The sequence below is a fragment of the Cervus elaphus genome, chromosome 30, assembly GCF_910594005.1.
Source record: "Cervus elaphus chromosome 30, mCerEla1.1, whole genome shotgun sequence".
In the NCBI taxonomy this organism is placed as follows: Eukaryota; Metazoa; Chordata; class Mammalia; order Artiodactyla; family Cervidae; genus Cervus; species Cervus elaphus.
Genome location: NC_057844.1, coordinates 67,516,697 through 67,532,707, shown reverse-complemented (window position 1 = coordinate 67,532,707; position 16,011 = coordinate 67,516,697). Strand labels below are relative to the sequence as shown.

General features: G+C 42.3%; 1 protein-coding gene across 4 annotated transcripts in view; it reads left to right on the top strand.

The window, feature by feature from the left end:
• LOC122686616 (ATP-binding cassette sub-family C member 4) overlaps positions 1-16,011 on the top strand; it is a 189,114-nt gene that overhangs the window by 57,896 nt on the left and 115,207 nt on the right. For 3 of the 4 annotated variants that reach the window (XM_043891782.1, XM_043891780.1, XM_043891781.1), the window contains 3 exons: positions 9,693-9,782; positions 10,884-11,047; positions 12,052-12,177. In XM_043891782.1, the coding sequence (XP_043747717.1) occupies positions 9,693-9,782; positions 10,884-11,047; positions 12,052-12,177 (380 nt within the window). Of the gene's footprint in view, positions 1-9,692; positions 9,783-10,883; positions 11,048-12,051; positions 12,178-16,011 lie in introns of those variants that run through there. The other variant, XM_043891783.1, reaches the window with a different exon arrangement.

Sequence of the window (16,011 nt, the reverse complement as noted above, 5' to 3'; positions counted from 1 at the left end):
TAATGGCTTGGGGGGTGGATTTTATTTATTTCTCGCCACATGAACTGTGGGATCTTAGTTAATCATGGAGTCTTAACCACTGGGCTAGCAGTGTTTTGTTTTGGTTTTTTTTTTTTGCATGGGGGACTTTTAAAAGGTACCAGGTGATAGTGATAGGCCTCAAATGCATTTTTAGCTTAATTTTTTTCTTGTATGTTATAATCAAGATCTACTAATATGTTGCAGTAGCATGTGGATCAGATGTTTAACGTTTCTCAGTGGAGGTGCACTGCAGGTATAAACCTGAAGGATGGTGGCCATTCCGTAGTTCTCCCGTGGCTCAGATTCTAAGCTGGGAATCTCCTGTGCCACTGGGTGATCAGGCTCATTGAATCAGGTGCCAAGTATTTGGTAGATGACACTGTGGCAGGTCAGATAGGAGAGAGACTAGGAGTGTAGGCTCTGAGTGCAGTCAGACCTGAGATCCTGTCTCGATTTTGCTGTCTGCTGAACTGTGAGTGAGTGAACCCACTTCTCAGAGCCTGTGTCCTGAGTTTAAATGCTGAAGGAGAGAATATATGCTTCATGGGGTTTTTGTGAGCACTGGTTTTGCAGAACACCTGTTACAGGGTCATTCATGTGTTCCGTTTAGGAGCGTAGAAGGTCATACACACAACAAGACTCTGTAGTTTGAGTGCTTTTGTATGAATCACAGTTTTCCTTTTTGTAGACATTATACTTAGGCTAGCTGCTCTAAGCCTACATTTCCTCATTTGTAATAGTAAAGTACCCAACTCTTATGGTTGTAGAGAGGATTAAATGAGCCAATCTGTGTAAAGCATTTAACTTAGTCCCTGGAATTTAGCTAGTGTTCACACATTCCTGTCATCTGCATTACTGGCACTCAGTCCCAGAAGGCTAGAATACCTATAATTAGACGAAATAGAAATATGGGTGTTAAGTGGTACACAGGTGTACAGACTTAATGGTTTAGGAGAGGAACCCTCCGATGGGTGGAGTGATGTGTGCCTGTCTGTGATTCTGTGTCAGTATGTATGCCTGCAGGGGGACAGTGTTGGAGTAGGAAGCTGAAGTGATTCATTCAGGAAATTTTAGAACCACAGTTGGCATAGCATGAGGCTCCAACATACATCTAGAAAGGAATTTTGGGACCAGGGTCTTGATCATGAGCTCAAGGCTGTTGGAGTTACTGAGCTGGTAAAGGGGAAGGAACCCTTGGAAATTTTGATTAAGGTAGTAAATGGATCAGAGTAGTGATTTAGGAAAATGCATCTGAAGGCTATTGTGTGTGGGTACATGTGAAGTTGTGAGTCAGCTGGAAATATGATTGGAAAGGATATCACATCTGGCTGTTGATTCCTTCATTTCATTCTTACTGTTTTGCCCATTTAGTGAAGCGTTTAGTGAGAGTGGTGGGTCATTGAAAGAAAAGAATAATGTCTTCTTTCATCTCATATGTGAACTGATGTAGTACAGTACATGTTAGACAAAATAGCAAAATGAATTAGTTGTGGACCTTTTAATGCATTATAATCATGAGAGATGGAGAAAAGAAAGGATTCAGCCCTCAGGGGTTTATTATAGAAGTGGGGAAAAGTGTTGGTTCGAAGTCCTAGTTCTGATGGGAATCCACAAAGGCAGTCTGCCTTGAAACTTGGGCTGTTTCGTAAGCATCGCTGGTTTGCTTACCGTTATTCCAAAATTTGGGAGGAAATACCCCAAACACCACCATTCTATAATGGCAGGCATCATTTTTGTAGATTCTTTTTCAGTCTTTATCCAGTCACACATATTAATATAGTAACCGTCTTATATATATTGTGTTGTTTCGTCACTGTATTGACTGCCCTTTACCTCCTCACTAGCTACATTCATGGTCTACTACATTCACTGTGTTTGCTAGTTTTATGGTGAAAGATGTCTGTGTTCATGGCCTTACATGGAATGTCTTTTTGATCCATATTTTTTTTTTTTTTTTTGGCTGCATATGCCAAAGTTACCTTCAGATGGGATTTATTTTGTTGCAGTTGTTGGGAGACTGAGTTTGGTAGCAGGCTGTTCCACTTGAGCTGTGCCAGTCCCATAGTGACAATATGTGTACCCCTGGAGGTGGGCTGTGTGTAATGGGGAGTAATAGGTTTTTACTAGGTAATCAGTCTGGAAAGCTAATTGGTAATACGTGATTTCTTTCAAAAATTCCTCAACAACAACAAAATTCCTATCCCCTTCCATCAAAAGTTAATGTAACTAAATTCCTAAGTTTTGGGTATGTGCCATGCTGTGTATACTCAGCTGTGTCTGACTGTTTGCAACTCCATGGACTATAGCTGGCCGGGCTCCTCTCTGTCCATGGGATTCTCCAGACAAGAATACTGAAGTGGGTTGCCATTTCCTATTCCAGGCGAGGATCTTCCCTGACCAGGGATCAAACCCAGGTCTCCTTCATTGTAGGCAGATTCTGCACCATCTGAACCATCAGGGAATCCCTCTTAGGCTTTGATAGTGAAAGAAAGTGAAAGTCAAAGTCGCTCAGTCATGTCTGACTCTTTGTGATCCCATGGACTGTATAGTCCACGGAATTCTCCAGGCCAGAATACTGGAGTGGGTAGTCTTTCCTTTCTCCAGGGGATCTTCCCAACCGAGGGATCAAATCCAGGTCTCCCGTGTTGCAGGTGGATTCTTTACCAGCTGAGCCACAAGGGAATCCCAAGACAAGGATACTGGAGTGGGTACCTATCCCTTCTCCAGCGGATCTTCCTGACCCAGGAATTGAACCAGGGTCTTCTGCATTGCAGGTGGATTCTTTACCAACTGAGCTATTCCCGTTTTTTTCAGGACAAGTCTAGAGTATCTCTGTTTCTAAATGTCAGGCTTCCCTGGTGGCTCAGATGGTAAAGAGTCTGCCTGCAGTGCAGGAGACCCAGGTTCAATCCCTGGGTCCGGAAGATCCCCTGGAGAAGGAAATGGCAACCCACTCCAGTATCCTTGCCTGGAAGATTCCATGGAAGAAGGAGACTGGCAGGCTACAGTCAGACACAACTGAAGAGGCTTAGCAGTGCACCTCCCACTTGAACATCCCTCTCACCTCCCTCCCTATCCCACCCCTCTAGGTTTGAATTCCCTGAGTCACAAAGCAAATTCCCATTGGCTACCTTCTTACATATGGTAATGTAAGTTTCCATGCTACTCTTTCCATACAGCCCACCTACTCCTTCTCCCCCCCTACCCCCGCATCAGCTCTTAGTTGTGGCATATGGGATCTTAGTTCCATGACCAGGAATTGAACCCAGGCCCCTTGCATTGGAAGCATGGAATCTTAGCCACTGGACCAGGGAAGTCCCTCCCTTAGCATTTTTTAAGGAAGACGCCTAGAAATCTGTATTGTTTAATCTGTGCCCCAGGGATTCTTAATCATGGAGAAAGTTTAGGGAACTCTGTACTGGAGAATGGTAAAGGGAACAGCAGACCAGGTTGGGCTGGTGAAGATGTGGTGTCTCCCTGGAAAGGGAACGAACAGCATGTATATTCTTCCTCCTTTCCCTGGGGTTTGTTTGTGCTGCAATCATGACTCATTGCTATTTTTAAACGTTCTCATTTTTTTGTCTACCTGTGTTTTCATGTCTCCTTCATTCTTTAAAACATTTCACTGCATTTACAGTTTTTTGATTGGTGGTTATTTTCGTTTTGGTCTTCAAAGGTCAATGTTTTTAAAATTGTTTCTAACTATGTGCAGTCAAAACATAAAATTGACTAGGCTTGCCGTTTTCGAGTCTACAGTTGAGTCAGTGGTGTTAAGTCCATTTGCATTGTTGTGCAGGCATCGCCACCATGCATCATCAGGTCTCTACCTCGTGAGTGGCAGCTTTCCATTTTACTTTCTGAGTGTATTTGTCTGTTCGAGGAACCTCACATACAGGGAATATGGTATAGGAGTTGTCCTTGGGTGGCTGGCTTATCACTTTGTCCTCAAAGCTAGGTTAGCTTTTTTTGAAAAGATAGAGGTCATACATGTACTTAGTATAATTGGAAACAATTTACTGTTCACCCAGGCCCTCAGCTGGGGTGATGACTTTGAGTTAGTTATGGAGGAAAAGGAAGGCATTTCAGAGAGAACTGCATCCTCTCTGGATGTCTTTCAGAGCAATCGGCTCTGCCTTGGTTCTGTTTTGAAGTCTTCACCCCCTGCTTCCTCCTCCCTCTGGGACTCATTAGCTGAACTAACCAGGCCTTTTTCTTCGCTTGTGACCTCTGGGAATTTACAGTTCTGGGTACCATCTGGTATTTTATATGCTACAATCCAGTGAGTTGGAGAACGTGGGATTTAGGGACATGGAACTGGGTAAAGTGTGTAACGATGGTTTTCTGGGAGGAGCTTGTGTTCTTGGCTCTGTGCATTTTTCTCCTAATTCCTTCATATGCGTCAGTAAGAGAAATTAAGGCATCGCTGCTGTCGGTATGTTTGGTTGTAAAACTATATATTGTAAACATTATTTAAGGAGCATCTCCTACTTTTGTAATTTTGTTTTTCTTTTCTGCTGCACAGATTTCATTTTCTGAAAACTTCCAAAATGGCATCTAAGGGAAGGGTAATGCAACTAGTTCTATGACATTATAAAAGTGAGCACCATTGGTTACTTGAGGTTTATTGCTTGTCCTCCTCAATCAAATTCAACACTTTGCTACGTAGAAAACATTAGGAAAAAGGAAAAACCCTTACAAAATATTATAATTTTGACAAATTCTCGGTGAAATTATTTGCCTTCAGTGAGTTTAGAGTGGGTATATTGTTTTCCCCTTGTATTTTGATCTGATAGGAGGCATACTAGCGATAAAATAATTGGAAAAATGGTTCTCCGTTTAGTTGCTGTAAAAGACAGCATATGGCCTCATGTATAAATTACCACTGAGCATTCCATTTGAGAAGATAGATTATTATTTTTTAGATGTAGGGAAACATGATTCATTAAAGAAAAATGTTGATAGAAGTCTCCCCTTCCTCCTCTTGGGTGCACGGTTGATTTTTATTCTCATTTAGATTGTCTTCTCTTGCTGAGCCCTAAATGTATATTTATGCATGTTCTTGGATGTCCTTTCTCTCCATTGTGGAGTTTTCTACCCTTTCTGTGTTTTCCTCCTTTCTGTTGCCCTAGCTCACCTTGATCCCAACCAGGGTTCTTGGTCTTCCCCAAGTCAAGAGAAATTTCCTAGAGGCCACACGAGACATTCAGGGAAGGCTGTATTGGGGCTTCTGGACTGGTTGCAGGAGGGAAAACAAGTAAACAGTTTCTCTTGTTCTCTCCAAATTGAGGAGGGCAAGCTCATTCCTTATATGAGGTGAGAGTTGTGGTGGGTCAGGGATCAGGCTGGAGGGGTAGTTTAGGTGGTTTGCCTATCCTTTTGTGGTATTGAGTGGGGGAGGTTGGGGTCAGGTGGGGGGCACTCTGTTTTTGCCACACCTTTGGTTTAGGTCCCTGCTCTTCAGAAATGGCAGTTGGTTCTTTTTGTCTTTTTTGTATCTTTTGGTCCAGAATTTGCCCCAACTGCATATGTGCACAGTTATTTTTAGCCCCATATAGTTTCTTTGTATTTTGTAGCTCTAGGAGGGGTGTGTCCAGGTGTGAGCTTTCCCCATTGCTGCAAAATTTCCCTGATCCCAGGCCGGGGGCGGGGGCGAGTTCCCAGGGGATCATCTCAGAGTCCTTGGAGGGGGTGAGGTCTGACAGTCTGACCTCACAGTGGATATCAGGGGCTTCCACCCACCAGTGGTGCTTAAAGTAAAATGTTAGTTGCCCAGTTGTGTCTGCCTCTTTGTAACCCCATGGACTGTAGGCTCCTCTGTCCATGGGATTTTCCAGGCAAGAATGCTGGAGTGGATTGCCATTTCCTTCTACCAGGGGATCTTCCCAGCTCCGGGATGGAACCTGTGGAACCTGTGTCTCCTGCATTGCAGGCAGATTCTTTACTCTTTGAGCCACCAGGAAAGCCAGCAGTGCTTGGAGTCCACATGTTGGTTCTCATGCTCAGAGGCTGAATTTGGTGCCTTCAGTAGGTGCTGTGGATTTTTCGTCTAATGGTACTTGCAGGAGCTAACTGCCACATCCTTCAAAGCTTGCAGAGAGCTGAGTAGTTGTGCTGGCTTGCGTGCCAGCCATGGAAAATCAGGCCAGCAACGAGAAAAAGGCGGTGGAGTTGTCAGATGAACAGCAGGTGGTTGATCTTGTATTGACTTTGTTTTTTATTTCCTGCAGTCAGTGTTTTTCTCTGCACAACCATAGCGGCAATGTGACTAGTTTTATGGCAATCTCATTAGTTTAATAGTCCCCATTATGTTCATGCTGGTGGAAGATATTAGGCAGTTTCTGCATCCTCCCCTCAAAAGCAGAAATGAATGGCTTTAGATTATGCAATCTTGAAAGCAGATATGACAGCATTACTAAGCAACTCTGGGTAACACTCTGGGAAAAATACAGCAGTGTTCTATTTCAGGTGAGCTAAACATACTCTCAGCCTAGTTGCCTGTTGGAACAATTCCCATTATCTGATATGCTGAATTCTGGGGGGCAGGGCCATGAACCAGGAAATAAGCCAAATGCAAAATAAGTGACAAGTGCCTGAGTCTGTTTTCTATTCTGAGTCCTTTAGGTTCTTACTCAGGGTCTGCTACCCTGATTCACTTATGATAGTACAATGCCAGAACCCAGTTTAGAAATAGCAGTAGGTAATGGTGAGCTAGTCAGTTGAAGGGATAACCTGATGGCGGGGGGAAAGATAGAATTATAATGTATGAAAAACCCAAAAGGCATGGCCATTTGGAGCACTCCGTGGGACAGAAGCGCTTCTGTGCACTGAGGGTCATCGGCACTGGATATAAGTCTTGCTGGTGATGAGAGTGCGGCATTAAGATGGTGAACTGAGTTCTCGTCTTTGGTTTTAAAGGCCGACTGCAGCAGGGTTTGGGGGGAGATGCTGTTAAAATGAACATTGGATTCTTAAAGGGTTAATACTTCTCATTAGTTTGGAAAACTCAATTCATGTGCAAAGAACATACTTTTCTCCTCTGCTCCTTTGATGGTGATATTTGTGTGTCCATACATGGGTTATGGAGTTTCACATCTGATTCAAAACAGTTGAGAAAGGAGACATTGTTTATTTTTCAAATGGTGGAATGACTAATATTTCTTGCACTGTATGTTTTAAAAAGTTGAACAAAATTTACGTTTTGGCCTAGATTATAGAGTCTCTTAATTGTCCCATATGTAATTTCTCTACTCCCTACCCTCCACCTCCCCATAAATGGATCCCTGCTTCAATGGAATTGTTAGGAGAAGCACACTGATTGAAACCGCCCACCCTGGCCAGGCACCATAGTAACCATTTGCATGAGTTGTTTTATGACAGGAGATCCTGATAGGGAATACGGAACTAATAAGCCACCACCAACCGGAACTAATAAGCCACCCCCAACCGGAAGAGTTCGGGAAAAGTCAAAAGGAGACACCGCGTTCTGTCCACTTCCCAGAATCCCTCTTGCTAGCATCCATCTTGGCTGAGCGATGCGTGTGCCACCAGGAAAGACTCTGAATTAGAATGATTGGCCAAAGACCACCTGGAAACTAATCCCATCACCATAAAACCCAAGACTGCGAGTCACACGGCAGAGCTGTTCTCCTGGGTTCCCTTACCCTATGGCTCTCCACCCGGGTTCCCTTTCCCAATAAAATCTCTTGGTTTGTCAGCACATGTGTCTCCTTGGACAATTCATTGCCGAGTGTTAGACAAGAGCCCAGTTTCAGGCCCTGGAAGGGATCCCCCTTCCTGCAACACATGTTCTTTGTCCCTTAAAAAAATTGTTAGGCTTTTATAATTGTTAATCAATATTTAGATGTTCTTGATTTGTTTAAATGTTAATAATGTGTTAATTAACTTACTAATTTATGGTCAAATTTGATCCAGTTTGTTTACCTTTTATTGTTTTCATGGTAGAACTATTTGGCTTCCACAAGGAAAACAAATTTAACCAAATATTGATAATATCCCATTAAATAATAGCATTAATTTGTATGTTGTTTTCTCTAAAGTGGATGTGAACTGTTTTTACTTAGAGGCATGTCCTTCCTATAGACGCGGGTTCGATCCCTGGGTCGGAAAGAACCCTGGAAGAGGGAATGGCAACCCACTCCAGTATTCTTGCCTAGAGAATTCCTTGGAAAGGGGAGCCTGGTGGACTACAGTTCATAGGGTTGCAAAGAGTCGGACCCGACTGAAGCAACTGAGCACACACTTTATTAGAACTGAAGATTAATTTTCTGTAATTAATGTTTTATTTGGTGGGCCTGGAAAATCCCATGGACAGAGGAGCCTGGTGGACTACAGTCCGCAGGGTCACAAAGAGTCGGGCACAACAGAGTGACTGAAAAACAACAAGCCTTGAATTAGATGATATTGAGTTTTGTTCCGATATGGAATTCCTGTTAGATTGGTTCTGTTAGTCTGTGTGGGGCAGTTATTTCCATTTTGAACTTAGTCCAAGTACATGGTTCTTACTCTAGTCATGTCCTTCCTGACAGCTGAAGTGAGTGTCTGAGGTGTTCATCAGGAAGACCTCTTTCCTGTCGTTGGGGAGAGTCTGCAGTCTCCTGGCGCTGAGTGACCTCACCGAGGCCCGTGGCGTCTGCATCTGTTCATATACAGTGAGGTTCTGGCCAGGTCCCTTCGGGAATCTCCACAAGATGTTCTGGGTTTATCCTCTGCTATTCCTGCCCAAACTCCAGCCATATCTTCTGCTTATGACATCCATTTCTTCCTCTTCAGTCCAGTGACACTTTAACTCTGGGCACAATATACCCCCAGGTAGAAAACAGGCCAGTCACAGGGCACACTTCTTCCCAGCGATCACAGTCCTGCACTGCTGGTCTTTCACCACCTGAAAACAAGTGCTTCGTATATTTTATGCAACTTCATAGTTTTACAGTGGAGGGCAAGTGCCCATTATTCTTTCATGGTTGGAAGCATAAATTGGGCAGATTTGCTTGTAAGTCATGTCTTCCTCATTAGTAATACTTACTGTCGCATCATGTTCTGTTTTTTTTTTTTAATCCTGTGTAGCATCTGAGTGATTCTCATGTGACCGATTCTTGATTTCTATGTTGGCTGCAGTGTTATAATTGCTTCATGTTAACTTGTGTTCCAAAACCAGCCTTTTGGTCCATCAATTCCAATTAGGTTGATTTGTTTTCTTTTTCCCTTTGATGATCAGTTTAAAGTCAGAGTTGGTGTGCGGTTCTGCCTTCTTTTAGTTGTTAAAATTAGGGATCAAATATCTACTTCTTCAAAATATGTGTTTTCTGCATGAAAAATTACCATTTATTTGTATGTAAAATTGCCTTTAAAAAGTAAGTGTGCACCTATTAATATATCCGTTTATATTTTGCCCATGTCCAAAATTATCCAAAAAAAAAGCAAAAAAAGACAGAGTTTGAGATTTTGTTTCTGTTTGCTGTCTTTGTGGACATGGCTGTCACCACATTGAGGGGTTGAAGGACAGCATGGGTCCCTAGAGCCCCCATGTCAGAGGTCATACTCCTCAACCTGACATGGCTCAAGACCACATCAAAGCATGCTCTGTTGTGTTACGTTCCAAGAGTGACTTGGTATCACCACAGGAATCCAGCTCTGCCTTTTTTTCATTTCAGGCCCTTCGCTTGAGTAACTCGGCCATGGGGAAGACTACCACAGGCCAGATAGTCAATCTGCTGTCCAACGATGTGAACAAGTTTGATCAGGTAAGCTGCCCAAGGGATCCTCTTCAGTTTTCCATCCTTCTCACTGCTTTCAGCTTATTGGGATGCCATGTTCTAGGGTTTGGTGTTAGCCAGGGTTCTGTTGAGGACATAAGACAAGGGTTCTCTTTGTTCAACTCATTTCCTCTGTGTTCAACTTAGATGTTATCATGTGTATTGCCCTGTAGATGAGAATTTTGTTTTTCTGACATTGTGTACAACATGCTTCAGTAATAGACAGGCAGCAGAGTTCTTGCCCAGCTTGGTTAGTGTCCCCCTTGGTTAGGGGTCCTTCTGGCATGGCCCTTCTTGGCACATGGTGTCAGTTTGCTGCCTGAACTGTCTTCCTCCTCTTCGAGGTGATGAAGACCTGGTGGCCAGGGGTTGCTGCCTGAACTGTCTTCCTCCTCTTCGAGGTGATGAAGGCCTGGTGGCCAGCAGTGCCTGCTTCATAGGGAGCCTGTGAGGAGTAATGCCAACTGGGTGGTCCCTAGCCAGAAGCAACCTACTCTCCACTGTCCCATTACAATCTGTTTTTGCACTTTATGAATAGATCACATTACCCAGGGCATTATAGCTTCTAGTCAAATCTCTATTGCATTAGACACTTCTCTTGCAGTTATTCATTCATCAAACGTGAACAGAGGCCTCTACTCAGTTTCAGGGATGAATAAGATTTAGTTTTTGCCCTGGAAAAGCCATAACCTGTTAGGGAGGTAAATACACAAATAATTACTGGAGAGTGTGGGGGAATTAGACTTTACTGGGGTGCCGGGCAGCTGGAGGGGACACAAGGACTGAATTCTGAAGTAGACAGAGTTTGGGGAAACCCTAAGCTCACCTCTGGGGTAGGCAAAATGGAAATCTTCCCGGGGCTGCCAGTCAACTTCTCCCTGGATATATTCCCGCAGTTGACCTTGTGCTGCCCTGTGAAGCATCATCTCAGGCTGATGCTTAGATTTCTGCTTTAGCAGGTTTAAAACCCACTGTGATCATTTCTGTTTAGGTCCCCATCTGTTCCTTGACAGGAGATTGTTTTAAATGGTGTCCTTATAGGTTTTGTTTTTGTATAGTCCTAAGAAGGCTTTGTCTTTTTCTTTTAAGGTAACGATATTCTTGCACTTTCTGTGGGCAGGGCCACTGCAGGCTATCGTAGTGACCGCCCTGCTCTGGATGGAAATAGGAATATCATGTCTTGCTGGGATAGCTGTTCTCATTATTCTTCTGCCTTTGCAAAGCTGCATCGGGAAGTTGTTTTCCTCACTCCGGTAAGAGAGAGACTGGTTTAAAAAATTGTTAATATGTAACTGGTTAACATCTACCATTTGCTTGAAGTCATTTGATGGCTCCTCCAGACACCAAACCTGAATAAGTAGAGTGTCCTTAAGCAGAATGTAGCTTAAATTATATTATTTAAGCTTTATTAAATAGTAATAACCTTAGAGGCCCAGTTCCAGATGCATATATTTTTGTTATGCTTCTGTTAGAGCCATTTTCAGGTGTGTATATGTTTGTATCTTGTTTTTAATACAACGTTATAAGCACCCAAAGAGTGAGATCAATCTTAAATATGACTTTGTAAAGTACCACAGTCCCAGCAGCGTTTGTGATAACAAGAGACTGGTGATGAAGGACCTGATGGTGATGAATTAGAGCTGAAACAGGTCCCAGAAGGTTGGAGGTGGATCATTGTCTAGGTTGTCAGGTGATGGAGATCTTGTGCTATTTGAAGCATATTTTAAGTTTTTTTTTTGTGTGTGTATACTTTTTCATGTTGTGTTTTTCTCTACTTGGAATTTCATTTCCTACCTTTGCTGTAAAAAGCTGTTCCTTATCCTTCTAAGCCCTGTTCCAGTGCTACCAGGTCTCTGAAGCTTTTCTTGCTCTCCTTTCCCAGTGCCATTAACAACCCCATCTTTTCTGCTCCCCAGCACTTTACTCCTATTTTATTACATCACTGACACTGTCTTCCTGTTAGATTTGGGTGTCTCTGACTTTTCTACCCAACCACGACTTCCTTGGGCAGGTGGTTTGTATCTAACTCATTTCAGGTCTTCCTTGGCCAGTACTGTAAGTTCTCTAGGTTACTTCTTGAAGTGGGCTGAATGGTTGACTCCATAATTCAAGTACTTTGAGTAGGACCTGCCTGTGTTGTCAGCTTAGGAGAGCTGCAGGGAATCATTTGATCCCTGATGCTTGGCTGTGCCCCTGCTGCTGTAAGGAAATTCTTGCTGTGATCACTAAGGCTCATCTCTCACATTTGTCCCCTTAGGAGTAAGACCGCAGCCTTCACAGACACCAGGATCAGGACCATGAATGAAGTTATAACTGGCATCAGAATAATAAAAATGTATGCTTGGGAAAAGTCTTTTGCAGACCTTATCACCAATTTGAGAAGGTAAGTTTTTGTACACACACGTATTTTCTGGTTTATTTCATATTTACTGAATGGTTTAGAAGTCTTCCCAAGTTTTCAGATTAAAGTGAGCTTAAATAGTTCACCTTTTATACATGTGGCAGGAAGGTTAAGTAGGAGAGATATCATTTGAGTAAAGGAATAAATATATATGCTTCTTACTTAGATAGAAATTAAATAACAAGTATTTCTTAATACCATACATCCCAAATGAGCAATGATTTAGGATGTTAACATTTAAAATGATATTTAAATTGAAACTATAACTTATATAGCATAGATGGGGAGGTTATAGAGGTTGAGTGTACATGTATCAGGCCAGACTTTATGAAACAGTATTATTCCAAACAGAGCCATAAAAATATTTTTTATGCTTTGCTTTATGTTTACAGAATTTTTTTCTAATTTTCATTTACGTATCTGATGAGTGTTTGTGCTTAGAATTCTCTGGCTGCTCCCTGTCACCTCTCACATTGTACCTTTGTGGGGCCCCTCCCTCTGCTGGGAATACACTCCCATCTTCCTCCTTCTCCGCCAGCCCTGACTGACTTCAGCTCATCTTCTCAAGTTCCTCATCCCAGTGACCTGCCCTGACTCCACTGCTCCGAGTTAACACGCCTCTGCTCTGTTTCTGTGCTCACTGCTCCTATCTGTTGTCTCTCAGTTTTGGGGTTGCTTATTCTCTTTCCTCCAATTTCATGAGCTCCTGGTGAGAACAGGCTCTGTCTTTTGTCATCAGTGAAGAACTCAGCCCAGGACTTGTCATGAATGGTGGTTGAATGAAAGTCCAAACCTTGTTCTGATTGACCCAAAATGTGACATCAAGACTCCCATTTAGTTGGAAGGGTGAAGTGGTGGTGAAGTGTGTGGTCCTTGTCTCGGGGCAGCACCCCGGGTATGTGTTGGTCCTTTAATGGACCGGAACCTAGTGGTTCCGAGAGTAAGAGAGAGAAAGAGGCTGATATCCCTGGTTTACGCAGAAAGCCAACAGAGCCCTGTTCTTAGGCACCTGCACGTAGGCACCAGGCGCCCTCTCCAGTGGGTGAAGGCACAGTGCGCCTTCTCCAGAGGGTCTTAGAAGCCCGGGCAAGAAAGTGAGCTCAGTGGGCCTCCCGCACTCCAAGGAATGAGAGAGAGAGAAAGAAAGAGACAAAAGAAAGAAAGGGGACCAAGGCTCTGATGGAGCAAAGGTGTTTTAATCAACATGGCGTGGGCATATATACTGTCTTACCAGGTGGTTATTCTCAGCAAAGACAAAGATTAAAATTCCAGACTTAAGATGATCCCTATCAAAGAGAGAGAGTTGCAAATTATCACCTTTTACCATTTGGCTCATAAAAAGGAAGAGGGTAATTATCACTGTAATGAGAAATGCTTGGATTCCTCAGCCCCGGGAAAGGCGTGCCTCTCCTCTTAATTCCTGAATATTCAGGAATCAATAAGGGCCAGAGGGTTCCTGACAGCTCCAAAAGCACACAGGAAGCCTCTTGTTAAATGCTTCCTGACAATTCCGCCTATTTTATTATATTTGTAAAAAAATAAGGTCTTGACCAAATGAGTTTTGTTAGTATTAACCAACCTTATAGAAAGGCATCGATGAACAACAAATACAATTATCAAGACAATCACTAAAGTTACAGTTTTAGATGCTGTGGGTAATGCTTTGAAACCATCCTTGTGGGTCTAGCCCGGATAATTTGTTCAGCTAAAGTTTCCAAGTTAGTGGAAGAGGGCAGACGTTTAGAAAAAGTTTCAAAGATTTTCTTTTGCAGTAATTGTACATTCAGAGAGTCATTATCATGTAAATGACATCTGATTTGTTCCCAATAGTAGGTACTATGATTGAATTAAACAGGAGTATCACAAAATTGGCAATTAATACAAGTTACAGATCAAGTTGTAAATTTCTTATGGCTATAACAAAAGGAAGTGGGACACAGGCCTGTATAATATGACTGATTATAGCGAAAGAAATAGTTAGTATAACCACAACTGGTCTCTGTGAAATCTCCGGTCCGAGTCCCAAGTTCTTTGGTGCTGGCAGCAAGTTTCCATATATTTTATATGTCTCTAGTTCAGGCCCAATTTGTTTATTGAGGATGATTGGAGGAGGAAGAGGAGGAGGAGGATGTCAGCCAAGAAATCCTTTGTCATGGTAATGTTTCAATGTGTTAGTAACCTTTTACATGATGTTTTTTGTTCTTTCCCTAACTCTTTCCCTAAAGTTTCAGTAGTAAACATGGTTCACAGACAGAAAAAGGGCAGCAATGTCCGAAAGTCTTCTTTTGGAGGCAGGACAAAAGCCCAAGTTTGTAGGCCGACATAAATTTGCTGGGCCCATACACAAAGGAAGGACTTCGTAACCTAAAGAAATGTTAATTAGTTTTCCCTCCTCCTCAGGGTGTGAGGGTTCCAGGGAGGGGGCATGTGGGTGGAGTCATTGGTTGTTGGGTCTTTTTCAGTCCATTTTATGACCTGAAATAAAGGGGGCTTGGGTTAGTAAGTTAGTTATCCGGCTTGAGGGGGTGGGGTCGCAGGCCAACGGAGCAAAGCGAGAAGGTTTCAGGACTCTGAGGCATTCCCTGTTAAGAAATCAGATTCTTAACTTGATTAGTGAGGGTTTTTATTTGTCCCCAAGTGGGGAGATCATAGGGTTGATGTTGGTACTTTCTGGAGATCTTTAGAGCAGCCATGGCCTGTATTGGAACTTCTTCCTCCCGGGGTTTTGTTGTTTCCATTTTGAATGTTGGGGGCCCCCTTGGGTCGAATTTTCCGAGGAAAAAGTTTGTTGGATCCACCTGGGGAAATACAAGCATATCCCTTTCCCCGTAAGATTAATTTCTCAAATTTCTATTGTTTATTGAACCTGTCTTGGTCCCAAATGGGCAGAGGAATAGAGTGTCCTTCAATTCCTCGAAGTCTTTCTTCTCTTGTTAAAATATTTCCCTGTGGTAGGTTTAAAAAATTTAAAACAGATAAAACTGTATTAACAATAGTTATGGGTTTAGGAAATATCTTATGTTGGAATCTAGTAAAGTCTCCTTTAGATAAGGAAGACAGTAGTGTACCTGTGTGTTCCCCCTTCTTTAATTTTTTTATTTGTAACTTTAGTGTGTGATGTGTTCGTTCGACTATGTCTCGTGTCTGTGGATTATAAGGAATACCTGTAATATGTTTAATAGGAAAAGATTGTAAAAATTGTTTAAAGTATCTAGAAATATAGGCAGGGCCAGTGTCTGTTTTAATAGAACTAGGAGTTTATGGTGGACTTTTTATATCTTTCAATACAAAAACTGAATATTTAGAATCAAAGACTATATTAATGGGGTAAGGATATAGGCAAATAACTTGAATAAGAGCATATAATTTATTTTGTTGAGCAGAATGAAATTTAGTGTAAAGGCAGGTTTCCAAGCAAATACAGTCCATTAACATATCTTAAGAGAACATTTGCATGAGTTTGTCAAGTCAGTTTTGAGTCTTAGGTGGAACCAACTTGAAGACAGAGTCTGGGGTAAATGTATAGCACATTAACATAGCTTAAGACAAACATTTTCATAAGAAAAATGCATTGGTTAACTCAGGGTTTGAGAAAAGTTAAGTTCAAGTGAAACCAGGTGTCATTATAGCAACACAGTAATTTAAGAGAGACCTCTTTTTAAATTTGTATAGAGAAGAAAAAAATATATATATTGCTAAGTTTTTCTGCTGCTTAAGAGAGATAAAAATGTCTGACAGCCTATTTTTTCCATTTGGAGATCCCTGTTTTTTTTGTTAAGTCAAACTAGATCAGTCAATAAAAGACTGAAGGTTTGT